Source organism: Zeus faber (assembly GCF_960531495.2).
Source record: "Zeus faber genome assembly, chromosome: 9".
Lineage (NCBI taxonomy): Eukaryota > Metazoa > Chordata > Actinopteri > Zeiformes > Zeidae > Zeus > Zeus faber.
In genome coordinates, this window is record NC_137197.1 from 23,864,657 (window position 1) to 23,879,211 (window position 14,555).

Sequence of the window (14,555 nt, forward strand, 5' to 3'; positions counted from 1 at the left end):
ACCCCGAGGTACAAAACTCACACTTTGTCGTCCATCCCTCTGAGGAAGCTGTGAAATGGTTGGAAGTGGTGTCCCAGTGTGTCTACTTCCATTTTCAACTCGGAAAAGTTTAAAAACAGATTACAAAGGCCACCTGGATCCTATTGGTCGAGTGTCCAAGCAGCTTTGGGCACATTAGACTGTGCCCATGGGGGCTTTTCCCCTGTGGCAGCCAGTCAGGACAGAGCAAATCACTATGATCAAAACACTAATTCTGTTGTACATTCAAGGTTCTAACGCCTTGTAAATGAAATAAAGTAGTAGAACTAAGTCCCCAGGCCACAGGTTGAGAACCACTGCTCTAAATAGCCTATCCCATATACATTAGTCTATTAGCTTTATTTTGTAATACATATGATCGTATGTATATGTGTGACAAATAATAAAAAAAGCTTCATTATCATATCTCAATTTACACTGGTCACAAAAAAAACATCTAAATTAAAATTACATTTCACTTCAGGCGCTATTTTATTTTATATATAATATGAATAACAACAACTATGATGAACAAAACAGTCATTATTGTATGTTCTCTGTTGGTAATATCTTGTCAATTAAATAATGTGGGTTGAACTAGGATCCCTGGGGGTCAAGCTTCAATATAATATCTCATCATAATTTGCTTCTTTTTTTTTTGACATCGCTCACAGTTTTATTTTAGTTTTTTCAAATTAAAAGTACATTTCGCGGGACAAACCAGACCTTGCCCACTTTAGCCTACGTCACAGCACACGCGCCTTTATTATTTATTCCCCACTCTAATCACGTCATCATCTTGCGCCCACTCTCAGCGGGACCCGGCGGCATTTTAAACCACCTCGGTTAAACCCCCCCCCCCCCCCGATCGGCGGCTCGGCACACCGATTTCTCGCTGATAATCCATCTGAAATGATCGATATGATTGCGAAGGAGGACCCGATCATCAGCGAGGAGGAGGCGGCCCAGTATGACCGTCAGATCCGGCTCTGGGGGCTGGACGCGCAGAAGAGGTACCGAGAGCCGGCGGAGGAGGGTTTTGCATTGTCTGCTGCGGATCATCGCTGGTTCACCTTGTTCCCAGTTCTCATGCAGGATCCGAGAGGTTTTACGGGTTTTTGTTTTTTTTCACAGTGAAGTTATCAAAAGGGAATTAGGGAAACTGTCACTTTCACTGTAAAGGCTGTGAAAAACCAAGTAGGTGGAGTAATGGCAAAAACAATACAATCTAAACCTGTGAAAAATGCATACAACACGCGAAAGATATAAGCAAAAATATAAAGCAAATATACATTTTATACATTTTATATTTCATACAATGTTAATATATTTTAAACCATGCTGTATTTTCTATTATATTTTTATATAAAAATATATATTCCCATAATTTCCCCCATTTCCTCCTCCATCTCACGCACATGCAATATAAAGCTTCGATATATACATATTTATAAACCTTTGTTTGTATTTTTATGTTTTTATAGCATGCAAATTGAAAGGGGTTCATATTAAGAGACGGTAATCAAATAATAACAACAAAGAAACAGACAACATGCATTGAACAACCTGTTTAATTACTTATTTAATATAAAATAAGTAAAAATTATACTCATTTTAATTTTCAGTCATCAATTTAGACCAAGGTGTGTGTTTGTGTGTGTGTGTATATAATGTAAATGTGATGTATAAAAATAAAGATGTGAAATTGCTTGACTTTTTACACCAGTGTTGTAGTGTAGAGGTAATGTACATTAATGTACTAGATCGTTGTATGGTGTTCAAACACCTTTTTTTGCTTGTTTGTGGTTCAGGTTGCGAGGGTCTCGTGTGCTGCTGGTGGGGTTAGGTGGTCTGGGAGCGGAAGTCGCCAAGAACTTAATTCTTGCCGGAGTGAAGGGACTCACGTTGCTGGATCATGAACAGGTACATTCATACATATATAATGTTGTCCATCCATATACTGACATGCACACATGTGCATGACAGGTTTACACTGATAAATAGACTTAGCTCTCACGAAGAGAATTATGCAATTTATTTTGTTTAACTATGGCAAATAGAAGTGATATCTGGATTTTGAAACGGTAGTATCTCGGATCCATTAAGTTGTTGGCTACCCATGTGTAAAATGCGAGTGAATAGTTAAAGAAAGATATTTTGATAAAAATTGCTACATTTCAAATTCTTAAAACTCAAATTTACGATCTATTTTTGTATTGCATTGTTCGAAAATGACCACCCTTTTTTATTGGCAAGTCAAGAAAAACCTTTTTCATTTTTGTTCTTTCTATCCCTTCTCTGTTATTTTCCCAGGTGACCGAGGAGTCCTGTCGGGCCCAGTTCCTTGTTCCAGTGACGGCTAAGGGAGAGAACCGAGCCCAGGCCTCATTAGAGCGCGCCCAGTACCTCAATCCCATGGTGGAGGTCCGGGCTCAGCCAGAGCGAGCGGAGGACCAGCCTGATGATTTCTTCCTGCAGTACGATGCAGTGAGTTCCACATTTAGTGGAATTGATCCTTCTAAGCTGCTACCATTGGGGAGAGAAGTTCTTTGGGACATGCTATTCTGTTTCATTTTTTGTTGATCCCACAACCTGCTTTAAAATCCTGCATTTAAGAGTAGCGTTTAGTCGTCCAGTAATTGTAGGCCTTTCAGGATTTGAGTTTAGCTCACGTGACAGCAGGCGTCCTTCACAATTGAGTGTAGCGTCGTCTTCAATGGAGTAAATGGTTCAAGTTCAAGTTGAGGAGATTATTTGTCACATACATTTGTGCTTCAGGTTACATGTTGATGCAATTTATGTTATTGTGTATATAATGTAAAGATTTGAAAGATTTATTTGTCCCATTCATATTGCACTGTACATACAACATGGAGTGAAATGCTCTTTTGGTAAACTCCAGAGGCTGTGCTGGGCATAGTACAATTAGAAAAGGGGAAAAAAATGCAACAAGAATAAAAAATTAGAATGAAAATACAAATCTATATTCAGCCATAGGAAAAAATAAATAAATAAATAGATCCACAGAAACTATATGTTTATAAATGTGTATATAATTATGTACTTTTTGCAAAACTATGCTGTGCAATGTTTGCGAACTGAGAATAATAATAATAATAATAAAAATAAAATAATAATAAATATAAAGAAATATAAATGTGTGCAAAGTATTACAACAGCTGAAATGGACCCAGTATTTATGAGGTGAGTCCTAGTTTGTGACAGAGTTCAGTGTCCTTAGGGCCTTGGGGGAAGAAGCTCTTTCTGAGTCCGTTCTGGTCAGGCAAATGCCTCCGCAGTCCATGGTTGGAATTGTTTGGATCCTTAATAATTCCCTTATCCATGGTACTGAAGCACCTGGCGTAAAAAAGTAAGTCCTGTAGGGTCCAGGGCGAGTGTCGTCCCGATGGTACGTTCAGTTGAGCGTGCCACCCTCTGCAGGGCTGTGCTGTCCTGAGCGGAGCTGTTCCCGTAGCAGGCGGCGATGCACGCTGACAGGATGCTGTTTTTGGTTTCCTGGATCTTTGGAGAGACTCTGAAGTTCCTCAGTTGTCTGCGGTGATAAAAGGCTCCGCCTCGTGTCACTCACCAGAGTGTCTGTATGTCATGTCCATGTCGGGCCCTCGGTAATGTTTACACCCTCTGCTGCTGCTACCCTCTGCTGCCTCCTTCTGAAGTACCCGACCAGCTCCTTGGTTATGCTGACGTTCAGCACCACCGTTGTCACCTCCTCCAGCCTCTCCCAGGCAGGCTTCCTCAGCGTCTGTGGAGAGCAGACCCACCACAACTGTGTCATCAGCAAACTTTAGGATGGTGTTGGAGATGCTCTTGGCCACACAATCGTTAGTGTACAGCGGGTACAGCAGAGGACTTATGACACAGCCTTGGGGGGCTCCTGTTTTGAGGGCGCGGGGGGTTGAGGTGTGGCAGCCCACCCTCACCCCGTGCTCCCATTAATATGGGAAGGGGTGGTGTGCAGCACATGGTTGATTGTGTCGTCCGTCGATTGGTTGGGGCAGTCAGCAAATTGTAATGAGTCCAAGGTGCTTGGGAGAAAGCATATGCAGTCCTTAACTAAGTCTCTCAAAACACTTCATGACCACCAAGGTGAGAGCGACAGGACGGTAGTCATTGAGGTTGGCAGGCTTGGATGTCTTGGGCCCAGGGACATAGAGGATAGAGATAGAGGACCTCTTGAAGCGGGTGGGCACCACGGCCTGGGCCAGGGAGAGGCCGAATGTGATGGTGAGCACTTGATCTCTTGAACTTGAACTTGAACTTGGGGCCAGCAGGTTGGCACAGGGCTTCAGTACACGTCCACGGATCCCGGGTGATGTAAATGATGAAGTGGGACCTGAATCAAAAATCAGCCGGGTCAGTGAGAATCCTTGCCCGATATAAGCCAGAATTTTTCAACTCGTTGAATCAGTCAATTCCCTGTTGTGGGCGGAGTCAAAGGTCTGGACCCAGGCAATGACAATCATCCCCCCCCCACAAGTAGTTGTTGTGTTACCCGATCTGATCACTAGATGGCGACTGCAGTCTGTCATATTTTAACGTTTTGCTGTACTGTATTGGATTACACTACATTGGTAAGAGTCCAGTATTTTTTGCTTTGCAATATTTTCAATGTGTTTATATATTTTTATTTTTTTAATGACAAGAGCATTGTTTTGGATTCTATGTTCCGACATAATCAGATTATATTTGACTTTCACATTTGCATTACTGTCCATATTTTAACTTGATTGGCATATGGTTCCTCATGTGATCATGCGTGTGGTAATATTAAAACCATCAGGGTCTGATTTCAGTCGGGGAGGCTGTGTTGTCAACACGGGTGTCCCCCACTAAAATTGCCCCAAACCTTCAAATGTCCTATAAAATGTGTAAATGTTCCGTGAATCCAAATGCACCCCCAAAAGTTCTTGTACCAACAGCTCTTACAGCGAAAGCGCAACATTGAATTGAATGAAATTGAGTGTGGGTTCATGTGGGTGTCTAGTTTTCAGATGCGGCCGCCTGGTTGCGTTCGACGTCGAGGCGTTTGAAATGCAGTCGAAATATGAGTGAGATTCCGGCATTTTTCTTTCCTTATTCTGTCTGGTCTGCGCCGACTACGTCCCATCTCTCCGGGGGGGCTATGGGAGATTCGGATGGTGAGAAGTGGGGGGTGGGGGACTGGGAGAGGAAAACGCGGGGGGGTTAGGAGGGAGAGAGAGAGGGAGAGGGAGAGTTGAAGCTGGAGATGAGAGATACTGAGCAGACTCTCCGCCGTCGACCCTTTCATCTGCTTCCTGTGTGTGTGTGTGTGTGTGTGTGTGTGTGTGTGTGTGTGTGTGTGTGTGTGTGTGTGTGTGTGTGTGTGTGTGTGTGTGTGTGTGTGTGTGTGTGTGTGTGTGTGTGTGTGTGTGTGCGCGCAGCTCAGCGGGATGTGGAAGATGATTAGAGGGGACTTTTGGGAAAATTGGTGAATTTATTCTTATAGCAGTCGCCTAATTACTGTTGAGTTGAAAGCGGCGTCTTCACACGGTCCATCTGGGCCATCACAGAGGTACCGGAAACCGGGCCTGGGTGCTAGTTTACCTGCCTGCTCACCGTTTGAAGTGATTACGGCTTCTTCTCCTCCGCCGCCGCCGCCGCCGTCACACTGCGTCTCTGTTCCATTTACAAAACATCGCAGCCTGTGATGTCATCCTCTCTGATCGTGGCAGCTTTCTGACTGTTATTGTAGTGTTCTAGGTGGCAGGGCCCGCCACTTCTGCAAAACCTAAAATAATAAGCATGAGGAAACACTGTCTGACCAAGGCCACAACCGTGTGACAGCAGATTCTTTTTATATTATTAATATAATTATTATTTATTATTTATTTTATTATTTAATTTTTTTACTTGGCACCCATCTGCTACATTTTTTGAATACTTTTCTTTGATCATTGCACGTTTTACTGTTGGCTGCCAGCGTGATGTCGAATCATGTGTTGGTGATTGGTTTCTTCTTCAGTTCAGAGCTTCCCACAATGCTGAGCAAAGAGTGCCACAGTTTAGACTTAAGCATGCAAGGGGATGGGGGGGGGGGGTCCATGCCAATTCCAAATGATGGACATTTTTGATATGATGACCGGTGACTTTGCAATGTAAAACTCCTTAACTTTACTGTAAAATATGACCACAGCGTGCTTGTTGTGTGGATGCCACTGTGCATGATGTCAGTGCAGCAGGACCGCAGGGCCACAGGGGCCTCTGTCACTCTGCCATCAGGTTTGTCAGACTGCCAGCCTGTGCTGGGGCTGTTTGGGTGGATGGGGCCTGACAGCCACCCCCCGCCCCAACCCCACCCATCCTGTACTGTTTATGGCAAATCAGCAAATCAGCATCAGTTGAAAAGATCTTAACAATGGTCAAATTAAATGCTACTCTCATGTAATTAAAACCGGATTACTACAAGGTCATAGATACAGTTTCCTTCGGTGTGTTTCCTCGGTGTCTCAAACACTTACATAAAAAAATGCGTGGCCTTTGTGAGTGGCCACTGGGTCCCTCGGGGTGCTCCTGGCTCGTGGTAGAGCATTGGTTCTCAAACATTAAAATAAAAAAAAAAAAGTAAGAACTATGTGTAGTCAGGTTGGAATGACTATTCTGTTCGTGTTTGCCAGTATTTAGAGTGGACTGGGACTTAAACTGCCCTGGCACCAGGAAACTTCAGCTTCAACTTCAAGTTCTATGAATCACATTTACCTGTTAAACAAAAACCTCTGAAACGTAAAAAAAATCTTATCTCATCCACCAGGTGTGTCTGACGGGCTGCTCCAGGGACCTCATGGTGAGGGTCGACCAGCTCTGCTCCAAACACAACGTCAAGGTCTTCTGTGGCGACGTCTACGGTTACTATGGTTACATGTTCTCTGACCTCGGACAGGAGCACAGCTACATCGAGTGAGTCGTGTGTGTGTGTGTGTGTGTGTGTGTGTGAGTGTGAGAGATACTCAATGGGTGCGAGCTGGCAGCAGCTCTTCCAGTAGAAGCAGAGCCACTTCACATTCTCAGAGTGAGATAAATTTAACTGCAACTGGTAAAAAGCACTTTGGGAGATTATTCTCTCTCTCTCCCCCCCATGTTCCAGAGAGAAACCCAAGGTGGTGAAGCCTTCTGGAGACTCCAACGATGAGCCTGCAGCCAAAAAATCCAAGATTGACCCCAACGAGACGACCATGGTCAAAAAGGTGTGTGTGTGTGTGTGCGTGCGCCGTCAATTTTGTTTCTCTGTATTTTCACTTGCGGGTGCGAGGAGTGTGGAGGGGATTGGAGGACGCTAAATGAAAACCATCTCCACACGCGGTGCCGACACATGAATTCCCCGTACTTTGTACTTCGGGAGAATCTCTCTTAAGGGGGCGGCGGTGAGAGCCGGAGCGGCTGGTGGAATTTGGCGATAAACAAGCAAAATTATGACACATTGATGAATAAAATTTGTCTTTTTATCATATTTTATTATTATTCATTTTTAAACGCCGTTGGCGCTCGTGCAAAAAGCTCAGGCAGCTGCAACATGGAGAGATAGGATGCAGCGACGGAAAGTGTGAGCGCTGAGCAACGATGCAAAGTGAAATTGGAATTTAATTTCCAGGCCTTGAAGATAAGGGGGGGTGCGGGGGGTGGTGTTCCAGCTCAGTGCGAGGGAAGGCTTTGAAGGTTGCTGTTGTTGATGTTTTTGTTTTTTTCCGACACGCGTGGAGGTGTCAACGTGGGTAGGCTCGCAGGACGGGGTGGGGCAGCGACTTCCAGGAAGTTAAACCAATCGCAGGACAGTTGCGGAAACGTCGCACAAAACCAGTCAGGTCAACCCAGCCTCGCCCCCCGAGGAGGCAGACGCGGAGGAACGGGGCGGTGGAGACAGTAGCCGGAGGTCCCGTTGTTTATCCACTCTTTGATTTAACAAATGTGTCCAATTCTGATCATAAAGAAGTGTGTGTGTGTGTGTGTGTGTGTGTGTGTGTGTGTGTGTGTGTGTGTGTGTGTGTGTGTGTGTGTGTGTGTGTGTGTGTGTGTGTGTGTGATTATTTGTCACATACATATACATACGGTCAAACATATATGCAGTGAAATGTATGTGTGTGTATATATATATATGTGTGTGTGTGTGTGTGAGATTATTTGTCACATACATATACATACGGTCATACATATATGCAGTGAAATGTGTGTGTGTGTGTGTGTGTATATATATATATATATATATATATATATATATTGTGTGTGTGTGTGTATATATGTGAATGAAATAAAGACATAATTTTACTGTACCTGTAATAAACTAAATCTGCATACTTAAGTAATGTAATTATCATGGTTGATGCTGCCTTGACCTTTCCCATTTCCTGGGGGGGAAAAAAACAAAAAATCAGATCGAAGTACTTGAAACTCAAAACTCACTCGTGTGAAATTAATATTTTCTTCTGCGAAATCACACTCCGACCATCATTGTTAAAAACACGTAAAAGGTAGAATGTTTCCACGTGCTTTTATCAAGTAAATATACGCAGAGTGATGTTTTACTTGCCTTAATATTCATGCTTACATTTAAGAAAATTTGTTTTTAAATGTGATTTGTTCCTGACTCATGCCACTTTTTGTCGTTTTCCTCCAGACCGCCAGCTTCTGTTCGCTGAAGGAGGCTCTGGAGGTCGACTGGACGAGCGAGAAGGCGAAGGCTGGACTGAAGCGCACGCCGGTCGACTACTTCCTGCTTCACGGTACGAGGAGAAACCCGCACTCGACAAAACATAAAAAATCGTATGTTTCCCGGCCGTGAAATTGGAAGTTTGTGTGATTTGTTTTTTTTAATTTTAATTTTTAAATTTTTTAGATCTTTTACGGGGGAAACTTTAAAGAACAAGTGTGGTCTGGATTGAGATCCAACCTTTTTTTGTGACCGATTCCTGGGAGGGATTCAGAGGGAGGTTTTTATTTTACAGGTGAAATCTAAACTCAGTCCATCATTGTATAATTAACTAGAAAGTCCAATAATACCATAACCCCCACCTACCCCCAACTTCCTGTTTTTCAACATATTTCAAGTGTGGTGACCTTTTTATAAAGAGTTATTGTTTTTATCGTCCTGCAACGGAACAAGTTAGTTTCCATTGCAGACTCTGCATGGCCGACCATGTGCGGCGTCAGAACAGCCCCGTGCCTAAACCGCACAGCGCTGCGGCGGCACATGTAGGAACTGCAAATGTCCAAGAAATGATATACTTGCGGGTTCACGCCTTCATTGTTTTTTTCCTGTTGCTGCAATTGTATTATTGTGCACAGGAAAACTCAACACTTTACTCCTAAGGGTGTTTATTTGTATTGTTGTTTCAACCCTGGTTTGCGTGTTTTTTGTTTGTAGAGAGAGAGAGAGAGAGAGAGAGAGAGAGAGAGAGAGAGAGAGAGAGAGAGAGAGAGAGAGAGAGAGAGAGAGAGAGAGAGAGAGAGAGAGAGAGAGAGAGAGGAGAGAGAGAGAGAGAGAGAGAGAGAGAGAGAGAGAGAGAGAGAGAGAGAGAGAGAGAGAGAGAGAGAGAGAGAGAGAGACTGACTGACTGACTGACTGACTGACTGACTGACTGACTGACTGACTGACTGACTGACTGACTGACTGACTGACTGACTGAGACTGTTGGATAGGATGGATACCGAATGGCGAGCGTTTCTGTTTCGCGTCTAATTCACCACACGTTTATGCATACACCTGACTGTTTCCTTCCCCCGATTCGGTGGAGCGCTTTTAACTCCTGGCAACAGAACCAAACGCTGGCACGTTTGGTTCGTTCCGTCCAGACAGTGGGCTCCATCAGCCAGTTTGGTGACTGAAACCTACCATTACGCCAAGGTTGTTTTTCCCCTCCTAAAAATAAAAAGTGTTTTCCGATCTATTTTAGTTATTAGACATTTTCCAAATGAGTGAATAATAAAATGATCAGCATTTGGAATGATAGTCACAAAAATCATGCAAATCATGCATATACAAAAAGCATTGATGCCGTGTGTGTGTGTGAAGGTGAAGCAGAGTTATTATTCCAGTGGAGTGTTTCTATAATTAGAGCTCACTGTGTTGTTTTGGGGCGACCGATGAGGAAGTGGTGCTTCCTCTGTTACAACTGCTTCCTGTCTCAGCACAAGCAGTCACGTGATCAGAACCGCAAGTCAGAGGCGGCAACAACGGAGGCCTGGGAAGCCTCGGGTTCTTATTTTTTTTTCTCCGGTATTAAACCCTGCAGCTCGCTCAAAAAGTTTGAATTGCAACACATAACGTCAACTGCACGTCAACCAGAATATTCTGTTGGGGTGGGGAAAAAGTGCATTCATACTATTTCCCAACTAAGTTTCTCATACTAAGTTATTGTGTTGAAATCAAGCAGAATTTAGTCATAAGCACCCATAGAACCTTTCCTTATCTCTGCTTTATTTAAGTCTTATTTCCCCCCGTGTCCATTTGACTTGCAACACCCTCACTGCTTAATGTTCCTGCTCAGAGATATCATCATTGTTCCATCCACACTCTCTCTCTGTGTGTGTGTGTGTGTGTGTGTGTGTGTGTGTGTGTGTGTGTGTGTGTGTGTGTGTGTGTGTGTGTGTGTGTGTGTGTGTGTGTGTGTGTGTGTGTGTGTGTGTGTGTGTGTGTGTGTGTGTGTGTGTGTGTGTGTGTGTGTGGACATTCTGAGATAATAGACAAGAGGACAGGAAATAATGTGTTCAGTAATTTCTCACCACAGCTCACTGTTGGTGTTGCCACATGTGTTTGTGAGCATCTGTGTGTGTGTGTGCGCACATGTACCCGACCAGTGGAAATGACTGTGGGAGGACAGTGCTTCCTGGTGTGCTTTTTCGTTAATGGGTACCATAAAACCGGATGTATGGGGGTGGCGTGTGTTTGAGTGTGTGTGTGTGTGTGCATTAGTGTGCATTTGATTTGGTCAGTACAGGAAGCAACCGTGTAAATGAAAAGAGAATAAAAGGAAGGTGTGTGTGTGTGTGTGTGTGTGTGTGTGTGTGTGTGTGTGTGTGTGTGTGTGTGTGTGTGTGTGTTCACAACATTTTAGTTGATGATATATTATCACACAAATAACAAATTAAGTAACATTTGAATTTGTCTTTTTGTTCGTTCTATGCCGCTATCATCGTATAAAACTATCACATTGTAATAAAACAGTGGGGTTGCAGAGCTCTGTATTGAAGTTGAGCATTGGAACGTAACAGTTCAGGCAAAAGGTTAATTTTCCTCAACCCAACCGATGCAAACTCGCCCAACTCATGATCTATTTATTGCAACGTCGTTTTTAAATTTCCCTTAAATTTGGATGGAAACGTGACTGTGGAATCTTGACCATTCTACAACTCATGGCAGGCTAGTCTCAATAAATGGTTAAACAGTGGTTGTTGTTTCTTATTATTGTTTAGAATCATTTCCTGTGTGTGTGTGTGTGTGTGTGTGTGTGTGTGTGTGTGTGTGTGTGTGGGGTCAGTACAGGAAGCAAAATGGAAAGAGGATAAAAGGAAGCACTAGGCGTGTGTTTGTGTACACGATCATGACATTTTAGTTTTGCGATTTATTGTCACAAATAACAAACAAATAACTGCTGCTTCTGTCTCCTTCTCTTTCACTCTCCACATCTTCCTCTCTCATCCTTTCTACGTCCGTTTTTTCGTGCCCGCAGTTCTGTTGAAATTCCGCACGGACAAAGGCCGCGACCCCGACCCACAGTCCTCTGCAGGCGACAGCCAGCTGCTGGCGCAGATCCGCGATGACGTCCTGGAGTCAAAGGGCGTGAGCAGCGACCTGCTGACGGACGAGTTTGTCAGGTACAAAATGGATTAATCCGTCCTAAAAACTAAATATACATACTCCATCAGGGTGTAGAGAGTTTTTTTTTATTGTTTGATTGAGTCAAAACAGGCAACCCAAAAGTGAAATTGAGTCAAATATTTATTTATTTAATTAAATTAATTATGTTTATTTTATTTTTTAAATGTATTATGCTGATGATTAATAAGCAGCAAATAATAATAATAATAATAATAATAATAATAATAATAATAATAATAATAATAATAATAATAACAACAACAACAACAACAACAGGAATAATAATCATGTTTTATTATTCATATTTTGTTATAAATATTTCATTTTATTTTTATTTTTAATGCTGCATGTTTGTCTGAACGGTGCTGTACAAATAAAGGTTATATCTTTTTTATTCCCTTCTGATGTACAGTACATACAAACAAAATTAGTCTAAAGTAAATATCTATGGTTTCGTATGCCTGCATCTTTTCTTTGGCCTCTTGCATGCTGTACAACTGAATGTCCCCCTAGGGATTAATCATTCCCCTTATCTTATTTAATGTGATGTTATCCGGATATCATCACTGAAATCTTCTCTTTCATTGTGTAGCTACTGCTTCTCTGAGATGGCCCCCGTGTGCGCCGTGGTGGGCGGAGTCCTGGGACAGGAAGTCGTGAAGGTGAGACAGAAACGTGGCAATTATGTTCTGTCAAAGCGTGCTCCTCTGCGACAGGAAGCCCGACGAGGTCTGTTCTCCTGTCGCAGGGTCAGCGGTGGACTGGTTTCTGGGATATTTAGGTCAGGGCAGGTCGCCAAGTCCCCGTCCAGTCAATCCTCCTCCATGTTTTGCGGTAGAGCAGCAACATATCGCGGGCATTTTTGGGTTCTTGGCTTTATGTGAAAGTCAGTTTGGAGCTCAGTTTGGAAAGTGTGCTTTAGGATCTATGATATGTTAGATGATTCATTTTGTCAAATAATTGCAATTATATTCACAATTAAATTGCCCTTTCTGTTAATTTTTTGCCACTACGACAGCATAAGCCTTTGATAGTGTACTAGTACACATCCACCTCAGGAAGAAGAAACATTTATTTGCATTGAACCCTGGAATATAAAGATTTGTGTCAACATTTTTTTCCACCCAGCTGATAAAATGCGGTTACTTTGCGTTCTATCCATTGCAATATTTCTAATATTGCCTTAAATTTGGATGGAAACATAATTGTGCAATGTAATTATTTTACAAAATGTTCACTATGGCTCAAGTAATTGTGATCAGCGGATTATGCAATAATTGTGACGACTCTACTGCGTAGTCTTGGCGCAGATACTAATAAGCAGAGCGCACGCGCACAGGCGGAGGGGCATGGTTTGCGTCCAGAGCTTCGCAGTCCAGTCGGATGAGGCTGCCGTGGCGTTGGAAGATAAGCGGCATTCTTCTCGCCGCGTCTGGGTTTGAACCCCCCCCGAAGCAGGACTTGGTTCTGAAACAAGACCCGACTAAAACCGAAATGCAACTTCAAACACGGACTGGATTGGAACTCTGTTCACGGACCTGAGTTGACCTCAGCGCCAGCAGACGGCGGCGGCGGGCGGTGCATGCGTGCGTGCGTCCTGCTGGCTCAAGGCCAACCCGCCGTCTCCGTGGTGATGATGAAACATGCCGCAACTGGCTGGACGGACACGACTGACTGAGCACACACACACACACTTCCAGGGCTTCCAGACATCGCAGGAGTTCGGTGTGTGTGTGTGTGTGTGTGTGTGTGTGTGTGTGTGTGTGTGTGTGTGTGTGTGTGTGTGTGTGTGTGTGTGTGTGTGTGTGTGTGTGTGTGTGTGTGTGTGTGTGTTTTTCCTTATTCCTATTCTTTCTCTCTCCCCTTTCAGGCGCTCTCTCAAAGGGACGCCCCGCACAGGAACTTCTTCTTCTTCGATGGTCGTAAAGGCAACGGTGTGGTCGACTTCTTTGGCCCCCAGTGAACGACGACGCACACCTACCTCCATGCGCCGCCGAATACTAGACCCACAAGCAATTCCAGCAAGATTCTTTATATAAAATACCCATTTAAAAAAAAAAAAAGAAAAAAAAGTTTTTCTCTGCTCGGTGTTCATCCTGCCTCCTTCTGATCAGTGTCATTTAGGGGTCAGACACAAACATTGGGATTTGTATGTTTTTGTTTTGTTTTTATAAAGTTTTTTGAGAAGTCTTTGTGGTCTTGTCTCGGCTTTCAGTAAACTAGTTGTGCAAGTCCCCATTTGAATTTTTGGGGACCGGTTATGGAAAATCTCACTATTCCAATGCTTGTGCACATACATTTGGGTCTCTGGTGGAACAGACACACACACTGTGGAGTAAGACGACCCAGTCAGAGCCGTCTGTTTGGGTAAACATGTCGCGAAACAAGCCGTTCAGACTTGCAGCCCCTTCTTATGTCACTTAGGGCTTCAGTAGAATTAGAACCGCCCTGCATCACGAATCGACGAAGAGTAACTCCACCCACGGCTGGAGAAGAACTGGCGTCGCTGGGAGCTGCTCTGTTGTCTTACAGACCAGCACAAATCTTTTAAATGAAAGGATATTAGTTTTTTTTGTTGCACTTCACTGTTTAGGGCTTTATTGATAATAATAATTTACCTCCAACTCCCTACACGATTCATCCATGCAGTCCGTGTCTACACCCCCCCCCCACTACTCCAAATTGTACA

At 43.5% G+C, this 14,555-nt stretch overlaps 1 protein-coding gene across 1 annotated transcript; it reads left to right on the forward strand.

Moving 5' to 3' along the window:
- The first annotated feature begins 889 nt into the window (after window positions 1–889).
- sae1 (SUMO1 activating enzyme subunit 1) lies at window positions 890–14,050 on the forward strand. The gene is made up of 9 exons (XM_080007146.1): window positions 890–1,031; window positions 1,830–1,941; window positions 2,332–2,505; window positions 6,809–6,954; window positions 7,142–7,241; window positions 8,666–8,771; window positions 11,718–11,862; window positions 12,459–12,528; window positions 13,737–14,050. The coding sequence occupies exons 1-9, from the start codon at window positions 931–933 to the stop codon at window positions 13,827–13,829; spliced, it is 1,047 nt and encodes a 348-aa protein (XP_079863272.1). The 5' UTR covers window positions 890–930; the 3' UTR covers window positions 13,830–14,050.
- The last annotated feature ends 505 nt before the right edge of the window (window positions 14,051–14,555 follow it).

Coding starts and splice junctions, on each gene's coding strand:
- sae1 (XM_080007146.1), top strand. CDS start 931: ATGATCGATATGATTGCGAAGGAGGACCCGATCATCAGCGAGGAGGAG. Junction 8,772..11,717: donor CGACTACTTCCTGCTTCACG/GTACGAGGAGAA, acceptor TCGTGCCCGCAG/TTCTGTTGAAATTCCGCACG. Junction 11,863..12,458: donor CTGACGGACGAGTTTGTCAG/GTACAAAATGGA, acceptor TTCATTGTGTAG/CTACTGCTTCTCTGAGATGG.